At 49.6% G+C, this 20,018-nt stretch overlaps 1 protein-coding gene across 8 annotated transcripts in view; it reads right to left on the bottom strand.

The window, feature by feature from the left end:
* Positions 1–20,018, bottom strand: part of MTSS1 (MTSS I-BAR domain containing 1) — a 160,007-nt gene that overhangs the window by 26,510 nt on the left and 113,479 nt on the right. For 4 of the 8 annotated variants that reach the window (XM_078072024.1, XM_078072028.1, XM_078072030.1 and 1 more), the window contains exons 4-6: positions 8,792–8,876; positions 6,653–6,744; positions 5,157–5,243 (exon numbers count right to left, since the gene is read on the bottom strand). In XM_078072024.1, the coding sequence (XP_077928150.1) occupies positions 5,157–5,243; positions 6,653–6,744; positions 8,792–8,876 (264 nt within the window). The remainder of the gene's footprint in view (positions 1–5,156; positions 5,244–6,652; positions 6,745–8,791; positions 8,877–20,018) is intronic. The other 4 variants (XM_078072025.1, XM_078072029.1, XM_078072031.1 and 1 more) reach the window with 1 other exon arrangement.

Below are 20,018 nucleotides of genomic sequence, written 5' to 3'. Positions count from 1 at the left end.
TAATATGCAAAAAAAGAAAAAAAAAGGGGGGGGCTATCTTACCTTCCTCCCAAAAGTACACTAAATTTTGTTCAAAGTGTTTCACATTCACAACATTGAGAACTGGAAAAGATCACTGCTTATAAAGTTGGGGAACGACTAGGCCAACGTCACCATGAGGGGAAGGAGAGACAGAGCTGGGTCCTACGCGAATGACAGCAGACCATCTCGGCCCCCCACCTATCACAGGAGACCCGGGCCACTTGGGTGTTTGTTGGAGAGGACAGATTCCAATTCAAAAACCTCTCTGGAGCTGTTCGGTAAAAATGGTCTCAGAGGACACTCAGCACACTCAAGGCAAGATAAACCACACGGACGCCTCAGACAGACCTTTCCGAGACAGAGGGTATAGCCACGAGACTCCAAAAGCAAATCACCCAGAGAATGAAGTTCAACATTCAGTCAAGAAGAATCACTGGGATTACTGAATTTGAAGATCTGATACCCTTGAAATGAAACATTTCACAAACTCCGCTGAAATAAGAAATACTTTTGTTTTTTGTTTGTTTGTTTGTTTTTTTAAAAAGACAACGAATTATTCATTTTGAAAAGAACTAGATGGTCCTGGGGAGACAAAGTTAAAGAAATTTTGCTAGCCAAATCTGATTTGGGGATTATTTTGAGGGTTTATTTAGTGCAGTTCTACACATTTTATGATATAAATACACGCATACATATATACTCAGATATATATGTATGTATAAATACGTTTATTTCCAGTGCAAATCACTCTGTATTTCTTCTTTCCATGAGTCTAATACTGAATTATGATGATGCAAAGGCCCTCAGGATGTTGGGTTAACCCATGAAAGGGCCAAACACCGAAAAAGGAAAATGATTAAAACACACATAACACACACGATTGTCTTAAAGTTATGGAAAATTAAGTAGGCACAACTGATTGTTCTGAGCTGGCAGGAAAACTTGGGCAACTAGCATAGGTCTGGACAACCACGGAAAGCCCACAGGAAGGACCACATCGTGACCAGCCACCAGAGAGTCAGGATGGTAGACTTACCGAGAGCATCCACTGGCGGGGGGCGCACGGTGAGAAAGTGCAGGATACACAATTGACACAAAAAGGAAAATAATAAAGTCAAACTGGGATTCGAGCAGCAGTCTTACCTTCCTTTCATGTGTTAAACAGTCCGTGGTTTGCCACCGGATTTTCTGTCGGGGCAATTGAACCCACCTCCACCAAGAGCTGCGCATCCACGGTCCCTTCCCTGACTTGCTAAAACTTTTCTTTCTCCTCTTAAACAGAAACCTTCCTCGTTAGTAAGCATCACCCCCTAGAGATCACGGCATGGTTTCTAAGAAGAGAGATGAAGACTATGTTCCCCAAAGAAGCCAATTAAGATGCTTTACACCAAGAAAATCTTTCAAGTATAATTTACTATAACTTGAAAAGTAATTGGGGAAACCCAGGAAACAAAATTTAAACTGGGGTGAAAAATGAAAAAAAAATAATAAAGTTAAATTTTAGTAGAAGAGCAAATAACGTCTTCGTCTAGACCTCTGTGAGTCTGTTTATTAGGTTTATAGTATTGGCTTTTTGCAGCCTCTGGTCAAAAAAGATAGATTAAACTATTGAAATGTCAGGCTCCAGGGTTAATATAGTAGAACGCTCCAGTTTTAGCAGCCTCAAAGAAAGTCCTGATAAGCTTTCAGTAGTTTCAGATGGAAAGAGAAGGCTTGACCATAATTAATTTTTACATTTAAATTAATAGTAATCTGGGAGTTAATTAAATGAGAAGGCTGCTGACTTTGTACGGTAAGGTGGCAAAAGCAAGCAAAGAACAGAACACGTTTCCCACAATCCATCCACGCTCACTTCCCCAGTGAAGTTTCGGCCAGCTCTGGGACCCGAGCTGACATCAAGCAGCAGGGCTTGATGAGGACTCATCGGACATCTTCTAGAGTTCGGACTATTGGGTCGGCTCCACAGCACGTCCCTACCTTCCCGCTGCCTCAGCCTTCTCCCCATCGCCTGTCACTCAGGCTGGCTCTGTCCTGGGTCCCTAACCCTGGGCATCAGCCTGGAACTTCTCCGAGGGCGGGTACCATCTCTGCAGCTCCCAACATCTGCCTCACGTTTACGCCTGGTAGGTGTTCGGTAACCCTGCCTTCCACGGAAATAGGTACACCCACCCACAGCTGGAGCAGATGCCAAGTTGTTTTAAAATGGTTTTGAGATAAAACCTACCCAAATCCCCAAAAAAATATTCGAAGTTTTTTTTTGGATGGTAATATTTAAATACCTTTAGATTATAAATTATCACTGTCTTTATTATAGGAAAAAAAAAAAAGAGCCCAATAAAGCATGTGACAAAAGGTGATATGTGCAGCGTGAAAATTAAAGTAAATTAGTCACATGCAAAAATGACGTCCCCTATGTGTCTGCCTACATACTCAGATATATATGTATGTATAAATTAATAGTAATAAATTAAATTAATAGTAATAAATAAATAATTAAAAAATCAAGAGCAGTGCTACCACCATGTTTAACTGCACAAAGGCATTTGAAATTTTGAAAAGGAGAGTCAGAAGAGCTTTTAGATCAAAGATCACAGTTTTTTTAAAAAGGCACGGCAGAAAGCTGCTTGGTGATCTCCTGAAAACACATTAAAAGCGAAGTGATTATTTGGTTACCAGACTCAGTTCTATCAGGACAAAAAAAAAGGTATCTGAAGCATGTGTCTATCGTAACACATCGTGTAAATCTCGGAAGAAACTACCAACACTTTATAAGCCTAGAGTCCAGAAACCCACCACCTGTGGAAGGTGATGCAGATGCCTCAAGAGGAGTTCTGGCAGCAAGGGAAACTTCAGGTAACCAGACCCCAAATCACTGGAAGCCTCAAATAACCAGATTTCTGCTGGCCCTGAACTTGCAGCACTCCTGCTCCATCCTCAGGCTACCCGTCTTCTAGGAGAGCACTCCATTATAAACAGAATGATAACTCTGGTGCCTTCTAGAAGGTTCCATTCACCTCAGACATACACAAATGTGTGCAGTCGGTCAAAAAAATGCACTTATATATTTTAAAAAACAATATTTTTGTAAAGGAAAGAAAGAAAACTGTTTTCTGGTTGTACTCTGGAGTAATGAGAAAATCATCTGGAACATTCCAAGCAACTGATCTGACTTGGTGCGTGTACATAACTATACCACCGTGGCCACCTTGTCTGGAAGGACATGGTGCCTGAGACCACCAGCTATGTGGCTAGCGCTGAGAAAGAATGCTTCCAGAAACCCCTGCTCACAGCCTCCATCCTCTGCCTTCAGGCCCAAGTGCCCCACGAAGCCTCCCAACCAAATACCAATTCTACTGAGCCCTGGGACCAGAAGCATCTCTTCATGTTACACAGTCCAGCACCCTAGGCATCCTGAATCTTTCCCTTGGGTGCCTCGATGGGGAACTCATTATCCTCTCTAGGCAGGCTGAGCCAGTGCTTGGGCAAGTCTAACTGCCAGAAACTTCCTTTTGTGTTGTACTGCAATCAACCCATCAGCCTTTCCCTGGAGGTCCAAATTCTGCTAATTGGGACAATGCCAGGGACTTCGAGTGACAGATGCACACTGTTCCAGCCTCCGTGCAGAATTCAGATAAAAGGATTATCACTGCAGCCAAGAACTTAAGGCCTCTGGAAAGAGAACTCTGGAACAGCTAAGGGAAAACAGCTACTTTTTCTTCCCTCCTCCTTTTTACCAAACTTCCAAACCTTTCCCAACCTGTAAGTGTCTTCCCTGGACCTTCCTTCCAAATCCCTTTCATCTCAAAGCTGCCAAGCCGTCAATGACATGGAAATCAGTCCCGAATGTTTACCAGCCAGATCTTCCATGGGACCCCAGATTCGATGGAAGCGATGGCCATTTGATTTATAAGCATTTACCTCTGGACTCACTGAAATGTTACTGGCCGCAAACCCTGTTACTTGTCCAATGTTAGGTCCCAGGTGCGCCAGGGAGATAGAACATACGTTTGAAAAGCACCAAGAAAACACATCCAAAACAAAGGGGTGAGGCCAAAACTGACAGAAGATCTGGTTATGGGTGAAAATTCTCCTGCCCTTATCGTGAAATGGTTTTACGGTTTTTACAAGAACTGGGAAGACATTTTTGAAAATTGTCAAAGCTTAAAAACTTTGTCCAGTCCTTGCCCCCCTTCCACCAAACTACTCCAGCTCTCTGAATGTATTTTCCTCTAATTCCAAATGAGAACTGCCCATTTAGGAAAAGAGGAAATTTGGTTTTGGGGGTTTCTACCTAAAAATTGTCCCAAACATTGTCCCAAACAAACACTAAACACAGAGCTTTTTCCTCATGGGAAAAAACAAAAACATTTCATCAGTTGTGAGACAACAAATTCAAAAAGCTGGTATCAAGAAGAACAGCCTGGAAGAATGTCACCCTCTCAAGTTCGAGTCCCTAGATTTTTGGTCTTAGGAAAATGTCACAAATGCTTGCAAAGTAGATGTAGCTAGATTTTTCTCTGCACATTCCCAGTCCACGTTGGAAGAGCAGAGCTGGGTCACGGATCTGACAGGGGGCCAGTGTGTGGATGACAGCAAGCAGGAAGGCGGGCGGAGGGCCACGCTGCCCCAGTCTGGTTTTCCCTGGGAGTCCCCACACTCACGAACACCATGAAAAAGCTCTCTATAAAGCACATGCTCCCAGGCTCCCACTGCAGCCATTTCTAACATTCTCACAAGGCTTAATAAAGGGTTTCGGAGATTATAGGCTGTGAACAATGGAGGAGAAAAGGACATAATTTCTGTAATAATTACTAGAGGACATTTGCATGAAGGCTTTTATGCATTATCCCAAGGCTTCCAAGAAATTTATAGGTTTCATTACAAAGCACAATAGGCATGGAAACTGTCATTTTGGAGACAAAGGTAGGGGGGAGGGAACAAGTCATGTACAACTTTGCAAGGGCCTCAAATTAATAGATATTCTGCACTTGAGAACTTTAATTCAGATGGATTCTAGGTGCTCCTGCTCCCCAGGGCCGTCATATGCACCGAAGTCTGAATCCGATGCTTTCTGCTTCCAAGTCAAACCAAGCACGTTGCTCGTTTCCCCAAAGGAACACTATTAATGGCAGAACTTGTACAGTTACCTTTTTTTGCTTTCTTCTGCAGTTTCAGTGTATCTGAGGACTTCTTTTTTATCTCTTGGCGAGCTTTTTTATATTCTAAAAGAAGGCAGAATATTGAATCATTTTACCACTTTGCGCAACGGAAAATATTTTAAGGAACAACCATTACTTTCATTACAGAAAGCAGAAATGATGACATGCAATGAAGAGCTTAATCCAGAATGCCAAATGATAACAATCTCACACTGACATTGTATAGCCCAGGGGTGATTATTAACATGAAAAGCCACAAAATGCACCTTGGTCTTTTCCTGATAGTATTCACTCGTATCAGCTGTGAAGAAAGACGTCATTCGGGGATATTTCACTAAAAGTGAAAAATCCACAATTTCTCGGCCCACGTATCAGGAAATTGAAAAATAGGATTTGCTTTCCCAAAGGCCCAAATTCACAGTGCTTTGCTCAAAAAGGAACCCATGTGGCAAGACGCTGGCCAGATGTTACAATTCAGCAAAGAGCCCCCAAGCCCCCGGCGTGAGAGATCAGACGGCGTGGGGGCAAACTGGGGAAGGTCCAGCTGCCTTAGCCTTACTCTCACACCCACACCAAGGCTGGCACTGGATCCCGAGGAGGGGCGGCTCACATACATACACCACGTCCCCCCAACAATGACTTCCTCGTCCCCCACCAGTCTACACCTGCTCCTGGACTTCCCATTTCTGTCGTTGGCGCCTCCATCACCCAGATGCGGACATCTGAAGTGACAACCGCCTCTGACACCTCTCTCCTCCTTTGCTGACCTCATATTCAAATAACTGCCCGTTCGACCAGTTCCCTTGCAGACTTCCCGGATGCTTCCCTCCCCCCGAGCCCCCCAGCCCCATGCTGCCACTCAGGGCCCTCAGTCCCACGCTCCTGGGATCCGCTATGCGCCAACCCTTCCTTCTGGCTTCCTCCTGCCTCCAATCTCCCCATAGGCCTTCCCTCCCCAGCATTCACTGCAGGTCGTATGATCCTCGGAGAAACCTGCCCCTTCCACGCTGCCAGTACCCCTAGCCTTTGGGTCCAGGAGGACCAACTGGGGAGGTGTCCATCTGGACCACTTTGCCCCCAGAGCGCGGCACACGAGGTGCTGAGGTGCTTTCGTTGAAGCATATGCAGAGAGGGTGGTGGTTCCGGGCAGGAGACCCCAGGTCAGCTTCTCTCTTTAAAAGGCTGGCTTTCGAAACGTGCTGGAATGCCTTACGTGTGAATCTTTGGCGTTGAAGCCTGGCATTACCGTTCACGTTTCATTCAGCCGATCACAGCTAAGACCACTGAGAGCCTGGACCATCAGCCGCTCAGGGAGGTTTCGGGAGTCCTTATCCTCCAACGCCGAAATGGGAGAAGTGGGACCGGGGGGGCCCTGCGGGGGGCACCAGCAAGGGCACAAGGCAACATCCGGCAACATCCGCAGCTCTGCTCGGGGCGCGTGCTGCTACGCAGCAGACAGCCTGCCCCCGTACCTTTTGCGTGGTCTTTATCCAGCTGGTTGGCCACTTTCTTCCATTCTTCCATCTGTTCTTGAAGTGGGTTTATCAGACAATCGATTAAAGCACTTTCACCCAAAAAAAAAAAAAAAAGGAAAGACAAGGAGAAGTTAAACAGATACATTCTGTTGTGAGGTTGTCAAAACCACCTAAGTCACGACAGCTGGGTGCAAGGCAAGGCAGCACCTAAGCCCAAGTTCACGTCCAAATCTCCCCATTTCGTAATAACCTTACTCTCAGAATGCTCTCCAGGGACTGGTAGGAGGCCGTCCACATGACTGAATGGAGCGAGCCCTCTTCCCATTTCCCCTGCTTATATTCTCTCTCTTGTGTTCGCAAGCATGGTCGCAGACCTGTGGGGTCACCCCTCGAGCTGCACAACAAAAGCTCCTGGAGAGCTTTAAAAAGGTAAAGACATCAGGGCTACACCCCAGACCTCATGCCTGAGAGAAACCTGGAGGGTGGGACCCCAGTATTACTATTTTTTTTTTTTAAAGCCCACATGATTCTGATGTGCATTCAGAATTAGAAGCCATGAGTGTAGACTAACTGGACAGCCTGGAGAAGGAAAGCTGAATGGCCAGCTTCTGGAGAAGAGCGGCAAAGGCATCCCCAGGTACCCCCCACACAGAGGAACCGTGAGAGGCACAGACCCCCAGGGTTTATGTCTGTGTAACAGAAGGAAAATGGATACATTCCTACGTCACAGAGATGTTGTAGAAAAATTAGCAAGTGCCCATAAATCGCTCGAATTGCACTGGTGAGAATTACTACAAAGGTGCTCTCAGGTTACTTTTTGATCGTGGGCCTCCTGAAAATCTTGAAGTTCTTGGTACAATCCCCTCCTTTCCTCGTCAGGGCCTCCCCTCCCTCACACACACGCCAGCCATTCAGCACAGCTCACCCCCTCCTTTCTTCCAGGTCTCTGTTCAAATCGTCCTTCTGAACAGACTCGCTCTAACCACCCAGGGTGGAACCGGGCCACCTGTCTCCTAGCCCACGGATTTCGCCTCGTGGCATTTCCCACGGCCTGACGTTGTGGGAGGTGTACGCGGTGTCTAGAGTGTAAGCCCCATGAGGACAGGGCACGGTCCTATTCACTGCTATAGCCCACACGCCTTAAGACAGTGCCACGCACACAGTAGGTGCTCCATAAACACTGGCTGTTGAACCAGTGTCTCCTCATCCCTAAAATGGGGTAGGGTACCGCCATTCATTCATTCATTCATTATTTACTGCAAATAAACCCGGATGACACGTGGGAGAGGAGGCATTGCATGGTCTGGGAGCGAGCAGGAGGGAAGGCGGGCAGACGTCATCACCTGCTACCCAGGCGCTTTCTGCTCGAAATGTGTGGACATTCCATGATTTCTCACAAGCACCCCAATTTATAGCAGCTGAGATTCCAGCCAAGAGGCCCACGCCTGAGCGGCCAGCCCAGGGTTCAAACCCAGGCCTACCGGTCTCCAAGACCAGGCACTTCCCACCACGTTCTGCCACCTCCCATGGTGGCCCGGCCAGGAGGGACAGAGGCCTTTCACACTGGCAACCCCTCACACAACTCACGATCCGTAAAGCAGAATGCTCCGATCTGCTTGGAAGAATGTCCCTCCCCTCCACCCCCCACTGGAACACTGGTGACTCCAAATCCCTGGCCAACCACTGCCAGTTCTACCCACTCCGGATGCTGGTAAGACAGACAAGAGGCCAGCAGCATGGAGGGCTCCATGGTTACCGCTGTCCGCGGTGGGTAGAGAGGATGCCCCCGGGTAACGGCGCGTGCCCCGCTCCCCAGCACCACGGCTCCCCTTCCAGAGGCTCCTGCAGAGGGGGCGTGCCCTGCTCGCACGCTGGCGGGGCGCCAGGAGAGACCCACAGGAGCACAAAGTGGGGTGCGGGCTCCACGAGGGCAGGGACCCAGGCCGTCCGGTTGTCCGCTACACCCCCAGCACCCCGCCCAGAGCCTGGCATGCGGCAGAAGGCCCACGAACACTTGATCAGTGAGGGAGGAGCATCACGGGCTGTGGGCACTGCAACGCTACAGGGAAAAAAGTGCTGCCCCTTCCCCGGAAACCAGCAAGGGCCGGTGAGATCCCGGCGAGACGCGCTCCTCACCTCGAAAACTGCCTGAGCTTGGCTTCTATGCTTCTGTGTCTCATGCACATCCTGGTCAGGGCGGAGCCAATCTCCCTGGTTCCACCTGAAAAAGAAACACAGGCAAAGCTGAGGACAGGAGACAAGCCGCGATCACTGAAATCTTGAAAAGAGAACGGAATCATCTGGAAAGAAGCTGGATTTCACCACGGGGTAAAACCCAAGCCACTGCCTCTTGCCAGGCGTGTGTACATGCCCGCACGCACGCACATGTGTAAATATATGTGGTGACGCATTTTTCTATTATCACCAAAATAAAAGGTACCTTTACTATACACAATGCCCAATCATACTTTCTATTCTGATTTTCTCTAAATGCCAACTGTGACCCAGAAATTGATTTTACGACCCACTAACGGATCGTGACCTGCAATGTGAAAAATAACTTCCCAAGGAAGACGATCAAAATAGTATCTGATATTTAAGGAAAAGCTGTTGTTTTTGTTCTGTTTTGTTTAGCTTTCCACTTCTGGCCAAATAACCCCCTTAGCATTATTTAGAACAGCTAATAAGGACACTCTAGCTGTTTCAAAACACATAATCTAGAATACAAGTCATTCGGAGACAAGCGAGGCCAAAGCAAAATGAAATAGGGAGTATTTTCCTAAAGGGTTTGGGGTAAGGCTGGTGAAAGAGGTCCTCAGACTCGACAAATGTCAAAGTAAGCTGTAATTCGGTTTGATTTTCCCGAAATTCTTGTCCTACTGCCCCCTTCGGGCACACCCTCTTTCAGATTATTTATAAAGTTTCCCTCCTTCCCCCTGCTAGAAACAATGCCTGAATCAGCACTTAGGTGGGTGTGGGGGAGCAAACTGCAACCACAGATGGGAATTCAGCATCAAGCACTGGAAAGCGCAATTATAAATGTTATGAAAATACTAGGACTCATGAAATCGGGGGGGGGGGGTGGGGAGTGTCAGTAAAGCACAATTTTCCACACACAAGGCCTTCAAGGGAAAGCTGCAGGCATTTATGGTAGGTTTAACCAAGCCAAGTTAACAGGAAAAAAATGCCCTCCCTTATTAGTACTGATGACATTACTGGAGTTCATGTCTCCCCCTCTGCCTGCTCTTCTAGAAATGCCAATGCGCTATTTCAGTTCCTCCTATTTTCCATTTTATTCTGCACAAAGGTTTCCAGAACCAAAAAAAATTAGTGATAATAGTAATATATATTAAATATTAGTATTTCTATATCCTATTTTAGTCTGAAAAGAGAAGCCTTCTAGAACAATTCCCCCATTCCTCTAAAACACAGTTTCTTGGCCCGAATACTACGAACATGTGGGCCAGATGAGTCTTTGTTTGGGGGTGGGGGATCCTGTGCATTGTAGGATGTTTAGCAGCATCCCTGGCCTTGACCTTCCACAAATCAGTAGCCGCCCCCCAATCTGTGACATCTAGATATGTCTCCAGACAGTATGAAGTGTTCCCTGGGGAGCAAAATCCCAGTTTGTGAAGCACTGTTGTAAGAAAACCGAGCAAGAGCTAAAGGTCACCTGAGGCTGGGCACAGCCAGCCGGGAGTCTTGGTAAAATGTCACCCTTTAGCACCCTTTAGCCCCCAGCACCTGCAGCCACTCCCGGGAGTTAGAGACCACCTGGGCGTCCCCATCTACTGCCGCTCACCATTCTCCACCAGGGAAAACCAGTAGAGGGCGCTGCCTGCACGCGTGACGCAGGCAAGCTTTTACTGCTTAACGAGCAAAGGCAAGTAACACTTTATCCCCAAGGGAAATCTCTCCTATTTTTCCTGGGCCTTCATTTGATTAAAAGTTAATAACCTGGCCATGCAAGGAAGCTGGCACACTCATGCACTGCTGGAAGGAGTGTAAACTAGTCCTTTTCTGGAGGAGAATCTGGCAGCGTCCATCCAGCAAAGCCTTTAAAAACAAGTCCCCTCTTTGACACGGCAATTCTACTTCTAGAAGTTTAACCAGAGAAAACAATTAAGAACGAGAGCAAATCCTTCCCCAGGAGGACAGTCCTTGAAATGCTGCTGACAACAGTAAAAACTGGAAGCAGAATCCCATTCTGGGGAGCAGGGTAAATAAAGCATAGAACACAGACCGGCGCTGGAATAGCAATGTAGCCCTCTCCAGGCCAGGCCGCGGTGTTGAAGGTCGTGGGAAGGTGAGTCACCTGGGTGGAGCTCAGGCTGTGCCGGGCCCAGGGAGAAGTGCCGTGCACACAGGAACTCCCTCAATCCTCGAAACGCTCCTGGTTCTGCTAGTACAATTATATCCCCATTTCGTAGATAGGAGAAGTGTCTTATGGAACTTGCCCAAGGTCACGCTGCTAGTAAGTGGGGTTCCAACCCAGGCTAAGCCTCCAGAACCTATGCATTTCACCACTCAGTATATGGCTCTGACTACAGACAGCGGAAGGTGGGGCAGGGGCAGAGCCAAGAGCCTAGAATGAGTACCGCTAAATGTACTGAGCGCCATGCTATGAGGGCCGTTAGGCCTTTAAGGCCCCGCTCTCCAATTCTGGCTGTGCAGCCTAGAAATGTCGAACTGGTACCACAGAACTGAGCTCCTGTCCTTGCTAAGCTACCGCCGAGAGCGCAGGGATGGGCAACTGCTTCACGGATAACCCCTGCCTCAGTTTCCCCAAGACGGGCTTCCGGGGTTGGAAAAGATCACTCAAGGTCGGTTCCCTCCCCCCATTTCTCCGCTCCATTATTTCTGTTACCTTCCCAGACATTTTCCCTAGACGGCCACCGGTCGTGTGCCGCCCCCAGGAAAGCCGGAGGCTTCCCAGAAACAGCCAGTCTATGGTACGATAACAAGCAGGTCCTACACGGGCCCCCGCAGCACAGGAAAGCCTGAGAGGGGAGGAAATGAAAACAGCAAAGACAACTTCCAAACAGCGTGTCTCTGTCCAACTGGCACAGGGCAGGAGACAGGCGGGTGACCTCCGCCACGGACTCCGGGACCCGTCCGCGGGAATTACTGCTGATCGCAGCAACATGGGGCACCCTAAAAATAGCTCGATCTGTGGATGTGCTTAACATCTTATGCTCTTCCTGACCCTTGCTAAAACTCACCAAAAAAAAAAAAAAATCAGCAAGTTTGAAAAAGCTTCAGAGGAAACCGGCTTTAGCTACAAAGACAGAGCAGACATCTGGAAGGGCTCCGATCTGACAGTGAGAATATTTATGGAATCAAATGGATAGCTGAGACACTCAGCAGCTTGTGAGTGAGGACAAGAGCTTACTTGTTTCTGGATTCCCCACACCCAGCCCTGGTGCTGAAGGAAGGAGCCACCATCTACCATTCTGAGAGCGGATCACCAGGCAGGCAGGCCTATACCTGGAGGCAGGACCAGGGGGGTTGGGTTTGTCTTTTGTTTAATCCATACATCTTTGTGTGTCTTCCCCGTACACACTATAGAATATTCAAAATAAATACAAGAGTCTTCTCTTAGAAAAGGTCTAGACTGATGCAAGGTCCATCCAAAGGAACAATGGTATATCCACTTTCTATTGCTTTTATAATCAATCACCACAAACTTACTGGCTTAAAGCAATGCACATTTATTATCTTACAGTTCTAGAAGTCAGAAGTCCAAAATCTGTTTCACCGGGCTAAACTCAAGGAGTCAGGAGGGCTGTGTTTCTTCTGGAGGCTCTAGGGACGAATCTGTTCCTTGCCTTTTCCAGCCTCTAGAGGCTGCCTGCATCCCTTGGCTTGTGGCCTCTTCCAGCATCTTCAAAGCCAGCAGCTTAGCATCTTTTCTCTTCTCTGATCTCTGCAAGGTCCTCACATCTTCTCTGACACTGATCCTCTACCTCCTTCTTATAAGAACCCTTGTGATTACACAGACCCAGCTGGATAATCCAGGATAATCTCCCTGCCTCAAGATCCTTAACTGAATCACAGCTGCAGAGTCCCCTTTGGGATGAAGATGGAGACACCTTTGGGGACGGCAGTATTCTGCCTACCACATTGCATAAGAGTCAGTAATTTGGAGAGTGCCCAGGGGCACTGCGTGTCTCTCTCCAGAGCCCATTCATCCTCAGATGGTGAAGTCTGGGCCAATGACCTAATTCCACCCCCTTTGGCAGTGGCTGGTTCAGGGATGGGACAAAGAGAGAAAGTTGTTGTGGACGCCTATGGGGAAAATGTCCCTGATCTTAACATCAACACACCAAAGAGATCCCACAGGTCACGAACAGAAAGCAGGCTGCCCATCTGCTGCAGTCAGCTATCATTATGGCCATGGGGACACCTGCCTTAGGATGAGACCTGTCCTCCAGACAGAAGACAGAGGGGCCGGCATCCCCAGTGACCTCCCTGAGCTGGGACACTAACACACAGACCCTGAGCAATCCCTGGGCCTGGAGCTCCTGTTTTGCAAGAGCATACATTTCCTTATTTTTAAAGCCACTTTGATTTGGTTCTGTTTCTTGCCAGTTGAAAGGAGAAGAGGGAAGGGAGCATGGGCCTCCTGTGCTTCCCCCGAGCACCAGGAAGCAACCTGCTGCTGAAAGAAATCGCAGTCTGGGCAGTAGCTGCTGAGCGACACAAAGATGCTTTATGGCAAAGATCTTAATTCTTTCCAACACGGTACACATGAGAACTTTCTGCTGTAACAAGCAAAGGTTTTTATAATACAGTAGCACAAAAATTAGTCAGTGATCTACACTGGATGAACTGCAAAGGACACAAACGGTGGAGAAAAAAGACAAAAGTCCAGAGGCTAGGCTATCAGAGTATGAATGCTGGGGCAGAATACTCTGTTTTGCACCTGAAGACACTTAAAAACTCCACAAATGCTTATTGAGTATTGCATCCGTTTCCCAGGGCTGCCGTAACAAAGCACCCCGAACCAGCTGGCTTAAAACAACCACAATGTACTGTCTCACACTTCTAGAGGCCAGAGGTCTGACATGAAGGTGTGGGCAGGGCCGTGCTCCCGCGGAAACCCGCAGGGGAGAATCCTTGCCCCCTCTTCCCAGCTGCTGGTGGTTACAGGCAACCCTCGGCTTGTCGATGCATCACTCCAGTCTCTGTCTTTGTTGTCGAGGGGCAGTCTCCTGTGTGTCTCCGTCCTCACACGAGGTACCTGCGAAGGCATTCTGTCCTCTGCACACGTCTGTGTCCCAATCTCTCTCTTCTTATAGAGACACCAGCTGTCCTGGGTTAGGGCCCACCCTAATGATCTCACCCTAATTTGATTACACCTGCAAAGACCTCATATCCAAATAAGGTCACATTCACAGGTACTGGGGGGTTAAGACTTCGACCTCTCTCTTTGGGAGACTCAATGCACCCCATAATAAGGATCTGCCTGGAGCAAGAATTGAAGTGATTCCAAAGATGACAACAAGGGCCTGACCTTTGAGGGGTCAGTGGACTGGCTGGGGGGGGGGGGGAGGCTATGAAATGGTGCAGGGAACGCAATCTTTGCAGCCACACCGTGGGGTTGGTATTCTTGTCCCCATTTTATAAATGGAAAAACTGGAGCTCAGGTGGGTGAACTAACTTGCTGAGGACCCCAGGGTTGAGAAGTGGTAGAGCAAAGATCCAAGCCCCACTTTTACGGACACCCAAAGGCCCTTCCCCACTATGACAAACTGGACACATTCCCAACTGAGGACAAAGAGGCACATTAAAGTCACAAACAGAATATGAACTGTTTTATGTCATTTGGGGGACGACGGGGGAAAATAAGGAGGCACTGAGCCACAATCATTCCCCTGAAAAGTCTGAGAGGACTACACCCTTTCAGACTACAACTTGCCACACGGTGGCTCTGCAGAGAGGCAGGACAGTGGCATGCATCCGTGGCCTCGTCCCCGTCCCTCCACGCTGCCTCATTGGCAGGCGGCTTCCATCTCCCCACACAGCGGGGGACTAATGCACCGGCCATGGTGGGGTCTCCAGCATGCAGGTGGCCAGCGAGGGCTGAAAAGCCGGTCTGTCGGGCCCAGCTTCTGCAGCAGAAGGGGGGAAGGGGGAGCAAGATTTAAGAAGCGCAGGGCCACAATAAGTCACTGTACCTCCCGGAGGCCCTCTGAGGGCTCATGTTGTTGGGAGCCTAATTAGCAGTCCGAAAGAGCCACAGGACAGGGGAAGGCTCTCCGAAGCCTCTGCAGGAGAGGGCTCAAAGGGACAGCGCCGCTCACCTACTGCAGGGGTTCTCGACCCCAGCACGGCTCACTTCTTGGACCAGATCCTTCTCTGTGGTGCGGGGCTGCCCCGAGCACTGTGGGGTGTCCCGCAGCGTCCGTCCCTGGCCCTCCAGGTGCCAACAGCATGCCCCAGGTCAGGATGACCAGATATGTCTCCACACTGTCAAATGTCCCCGGGGGGGCGGGGGGGGAGGGCGCAGAATCGCGCCTGTTGAGAGCCACCAGCCGAGGGGAACAGTGACCATCTCCCATAAGGATAGCTCTCTGATCTCGGCGCTGGGCCTGGACAAGCCACAGCTGACATCTTCCCTGGGACGGCGGTGGCCCCGCCAACACACACTGCGCCGCTCCAAGAGGCGGGCTTGCTGCCCACCCCCAGCATCCTGAGCAGAGGTAACAGGCACCCCCTGTTCATGTGATGAAGAAATGACTTCACTTGCCGTTAGAGAAACATTAATTCCAAAACACGCAACCGACATTCCCCACAAAGTCAACAGGCACTGATTCCCTCCCCTGCAGCCCTAGGGACACATGGATTCCACCAGAGGTAGCTGATGTTCCAGGGTGAAATACCAGAAGGATCCACACGGCCGTGAAAGGGGGGCAGAGACAGGCCCGATCCCAGGCACCGAAGCTCCACCGTCCATGCAGTTAGGAAGAGCTCCTTCGTGGGACCGACACGGGCTCAGAGGAACAAGGGCGGTGGAATACGAAAGTGACTTCTAGCCACTGAACAGCTCGTGACTTCTGTCTGGACACAGGCCAGCGAAGCACCGACAGCCCCACAGTGTCTCCGATCTACACGCAGGCGCCATGCGACCCTAGCCTGGGCAGGTGCTCCGTCCTTGTGCACGCGGATGCACGCAATCGCTCCCCGCACCCACCTGGTTAAAGTTTAAGAGATCTCAGAGGGGTGGCTGTGTGTGGTTCCTGGGCGCACAACCACCAAACATGCCAGATACGCCACACATACCAAATAAGACTACGTCACCCTGTGACGTATTTGTATCAGGAACCTTTTCCCAAAATGTATCTGTTTAATCACCAGATCTTACCTGTTGTGGTATGTGACCCCGTCCCCTCCCCACTGACCTCAAAAGAGTTCTGGGGGTCCCTTCCCAGCTATATTCCACTCCCCCCCACCAGCCCCAGTGCTCCATCCCTGAGTGACATGCGGACCCCATGTAGCCTGCAGGCCATGGAGATCCCACAGCAGCACGCTCACCGTGGCTGATCTGGAGTCAGATCCCTGCCATCTCCCGAATTATCACGGGGATCAAGAAGAAAAGCAGTAGAGCAAAAGGGTTAAGTAAGCTAGGCTTTGAAGGGAAACAATGTGGATTCAAAGCCCAGCTCCCCCACTCACTAGCTGTGTGACCTCGGGAAGGGTCTAACTTGCTTAGACTCAAATGTGGATGACTGTATTCTACTAAACAGTCGTGCCAGTTCGTGTTTCGGGTCATCTCTGCTGCGCACATCACACCCAAAATGCATCACCTATGATTCAGAGTTTGGGCTTCTTGTGAAACAGCCTGAGTATCCCAGGTTTTTTACAATCTTGTCCCTAATCTTTCACAATTGCCTCATCCATACGCCATTTGATGGCGATATTTCCTTTTAAAAGCAACTTGCTTCTATCCCATATTTTAAGCATTCCACTTATTTCACAGAAATAACCAATCTTGATTTTACACTCATATTCCAAAGATTTACATACCTCATAATTAAATAATTTAGCAATGGTCCATACTGTGTGGATATACAGAGAGAAGCCCACCAGCTATGAGCTTGCTAAAGGCAGGGGTTGGTACAGTTTCTAGAGAAAGACAGAGCGCTGGTTACATCAATGGGCCAATTAAGTAGGGCTCTGGTGTGGCCATAATCAGCCAAGTCCAACAGGAAGGCAGGGGCCAGAGTAACTCTGGCCTGGCTGGAGCGACTGTCCACATCAATGTGCCAGCCACCAGAGGATGGCCCTCACTTCTCCCACATGGAATATTGCCCTTCTCCAAGCAGCTGGCTGATGAGAACATGGAAGGCAAGTTAACAGTACAATGGGCGTTTTCTGCGAAAGCCCGGATTATTCCTTCTTTCCAAACATCTCAGGAGACCAAAGGCTGAGAAGGAGCGGTCCAGAGGGTCTGCCTTGGAAAGGTCTGCTTAGCTATGCATCAACAAAGTGGTCATTTGATGGAACTCAGAGCTGTGGTATCAAGAGGTTCACGGTCACCTGGCTGCTGTGAGCTTCAATCTCTCAGTGCCCCCAGGCCTCCGTAACAGGCAGGCAGCTGTCCTTGGCTAGCCAGCTTTTGAAGGTGTCCTGAGCTCTCTATCTCTGTGGTTTACTTTTATGTTGCAAGATCAAGACAGGTGTGTCACCGCCCTCCTTCCAGGAAAGGATGGAAAGGAAAGGTCCTGTGGACTCCACCACTCAGTACCCTCACAGGGCACTCAGGAGCTCTCCTGCCAATGGCCTGTGGCAGGGTGTTACATTGTGGGCTCAGTATAGGAGGACATGTCTGTCCTTTCTCTCCAGCCACTGCTCTTCAAGAGCCCCGAAGTCTTGAAACATCAGGAGTCTTTCACCTTGCCGGCCGGCTGGAAGACCGCCCGGGCGTGGCATCACAGAAGCTGCCTCGGCGTGCGTCACCTGCCGCTCTGGCCAGACCGCGCAGGGCACGGCTGGGGACACCATCTGCCGCCCTCGCCACAGCCACCACGGCTCCGCACACACGCCGGCGCCGCACCTGACGGGGAAGCTGGCGCCCCACTTCTGCCATCTTGCAGGCAGGTTTCGGGGTTCTCACAGCTCTGAGTGGTGGTACCCGGACTCCGAAAGGGGGAGTAAAAGTGTCTCGGGGACCTGAGTGTGAGCCTGAATTCTAATAAGAAAGAGGGGAGCTCAATTCTTATCCTTGGAGAAGCTCAACCATGAAGCCCTAACCAAGACCACGCATTACCCAAATATCCAGTCCAAGGGGCCAAGTCCAAAGGGCCATCAGGGGCACCACCATAGCCGGACCAACAACATAATGGGTCTGTAGGGAGCACTCGGCACTCCAGGCAGGGGACCAACTGGACCTCAGCTGGAGGTGGGCAGACCGGCCTGAGGCTCTAGAAAGTGGACTTTCCGGGTGACCTCCAGGCTGACCCTCTTTCTTCCTCTAAGGAAAAGCATCTTATGGCAGCCAGGATGCTGGAGAAGAGACGGCACGGCATTCCTACACTCAACAAACACTGAGGAAATGCTACTGCGGTCCCATTCCCATGCCATGGACAGGGAGACAGCCCCAGTCCTCATGGAACGCACAGCTCATCCAAACGTGGAAGCAAGGAATTTTCAGGGTGACCTTTGGGCAGGAAGGTCCCTCGGAAAACTCACCAAGCAACAAACCAGCAGTTCCTTACTGCTCAGCATCACACTCCAGCCTTTAATTAGCAAAGAAGCTCCTGATGCCCTCTGAGGAGTCCCACACTGGCTGTCCTTTCTCATGTTTGGGAAACACACCCAAGTCCGTCCCTGTGCATTTGTGAGGAGGCTGGTTCCTGTCAGGGGCACCATCATTTTCATTTAAAGGTCAAAGAAGGCACTCAGGATATTAAGAACAAATTAACTGTGTTTCTTTTGGCTTCATCAGCATTTTATTTTTATCCTCGGGCACAGAGAGATGGACAACAGGGAAAAGGTGGCATCATTTGATGCCCTACATTTCTTTAATGGAGGGGACGGGGCGGGGAGGGGAGGGGAGGGGAGGAGAAGGGGAAAGAAACAACCAGTTCCTGGTATCACGGGTTACCATACAGACAGTTTACCATTCACATTAGCTATGTAAGCAGCTCCACTCAGTAGAGACACTGGTCAGGCTTCAGTCACGGAACAGCATCCAAACACCTTACGTTAACCCTGACCATGGTTTCAAGAACACCCAACACTTCTGCATGTGCTACTTAGATCACCCAAGTATGTTCTTGCAACAAATCCACAATCTGATTTCAAGGAAACTAACAGATGAGAAATGTGAGCAGTATTTTAAGCAGTGGAAGGATCTGCCCCCTTTTGTCCTCATGGGGTCCCCTAGGACAAAAGTGGAAAAAAAAAAAAAGTATAAAGATTTTTAAAAATAAACCCTTAAATCTCCCCCACAAAGGAAGCCGAACTTCCCTTTTGCTACAATGGCAATCCCAACCACCCGCTTCCATCTTCGCGGAAGAGAAAAACACATGGAGTTTCCTGTTTGAAAAACTGTATTATTCAGCTACTGTATGTGGCTTACGGGCGATGGATGATCCAGCTGGTGTTTACGGAACAGCTAATACCGTGCACTCAGCAAACGCTGGACAGGGTCAGCAACACAGTTTGGGAAGACACCCTTGTGCCCACATGCAGGGTGGAAGACACTGCAAACTGTTATCAGCTGACAATCTTGCAGCCAAGCTCGCACTCCCCAGCCTCTCCCACTTCACGACTTTTCAAAAAGCAGAGGAAACAAAACCACACACAGTCCCCACCACCATCTGGCGGCTTCAGCAAGCACGAGATTCTGGCATGCACGGTACTGGCAGCGACAGAGACCAATATTCCTCTTTCTTTGTTGCTGTTTCAAAAGCAAAGCGAGAGTGGTAATACGGAAACACAAACACACGGACCAGCTCACGCTCTGGGGAAGACAGGGCAGGAGCAAATGCACTCCGACTGGGATCCTTCCCTGCCGCTGTTTCGGATGCAATGGTACCCGGTTGGAAAATGCTGGGGGGGGGGGGGTATCAACCAGGAAATGCCAATGGCCCCCCAGACAGCTGTCACCACCAGCGCCCACTGCGAGGGTCTGCCTCTAATGCAGGTGTGCGGAAAGACGCCCCCACTGGAGCCAGGTGCTCAGCTCAAGGAAGCCAACTCGTGCCGGCAAGGCGGATGTGGGCTGCAGCGTCTTCTCAGCTGGGGAAACTGAACCGCCGGGCAGATAAGATGCTTAGAGCCACTGATCTGGGCATCACCTCCCAGGCGGCCTTCGGGGAAGGCCAGATCATGTAGAAGGGGGCCTGATGAACAA

This window comes from Halichoerus grypus, chromosome 5 (genome assembly GCF_964656455.1).
Source record: "Halichoerus grypus chromosome 5, mHalGry1.hap1.1, whole genome shotgun sequence".
Lineage (NCBI taxonomy): Eukaryota > Metazoa > Chordata > Mammalia > Carnivora > Phocidae > Halichoerus > Halichoerus grypus.
Note: the sequence above shows the minus strand (reverse complement) of the source record. Positions and strands in the feature narration are given on the sequence as shown.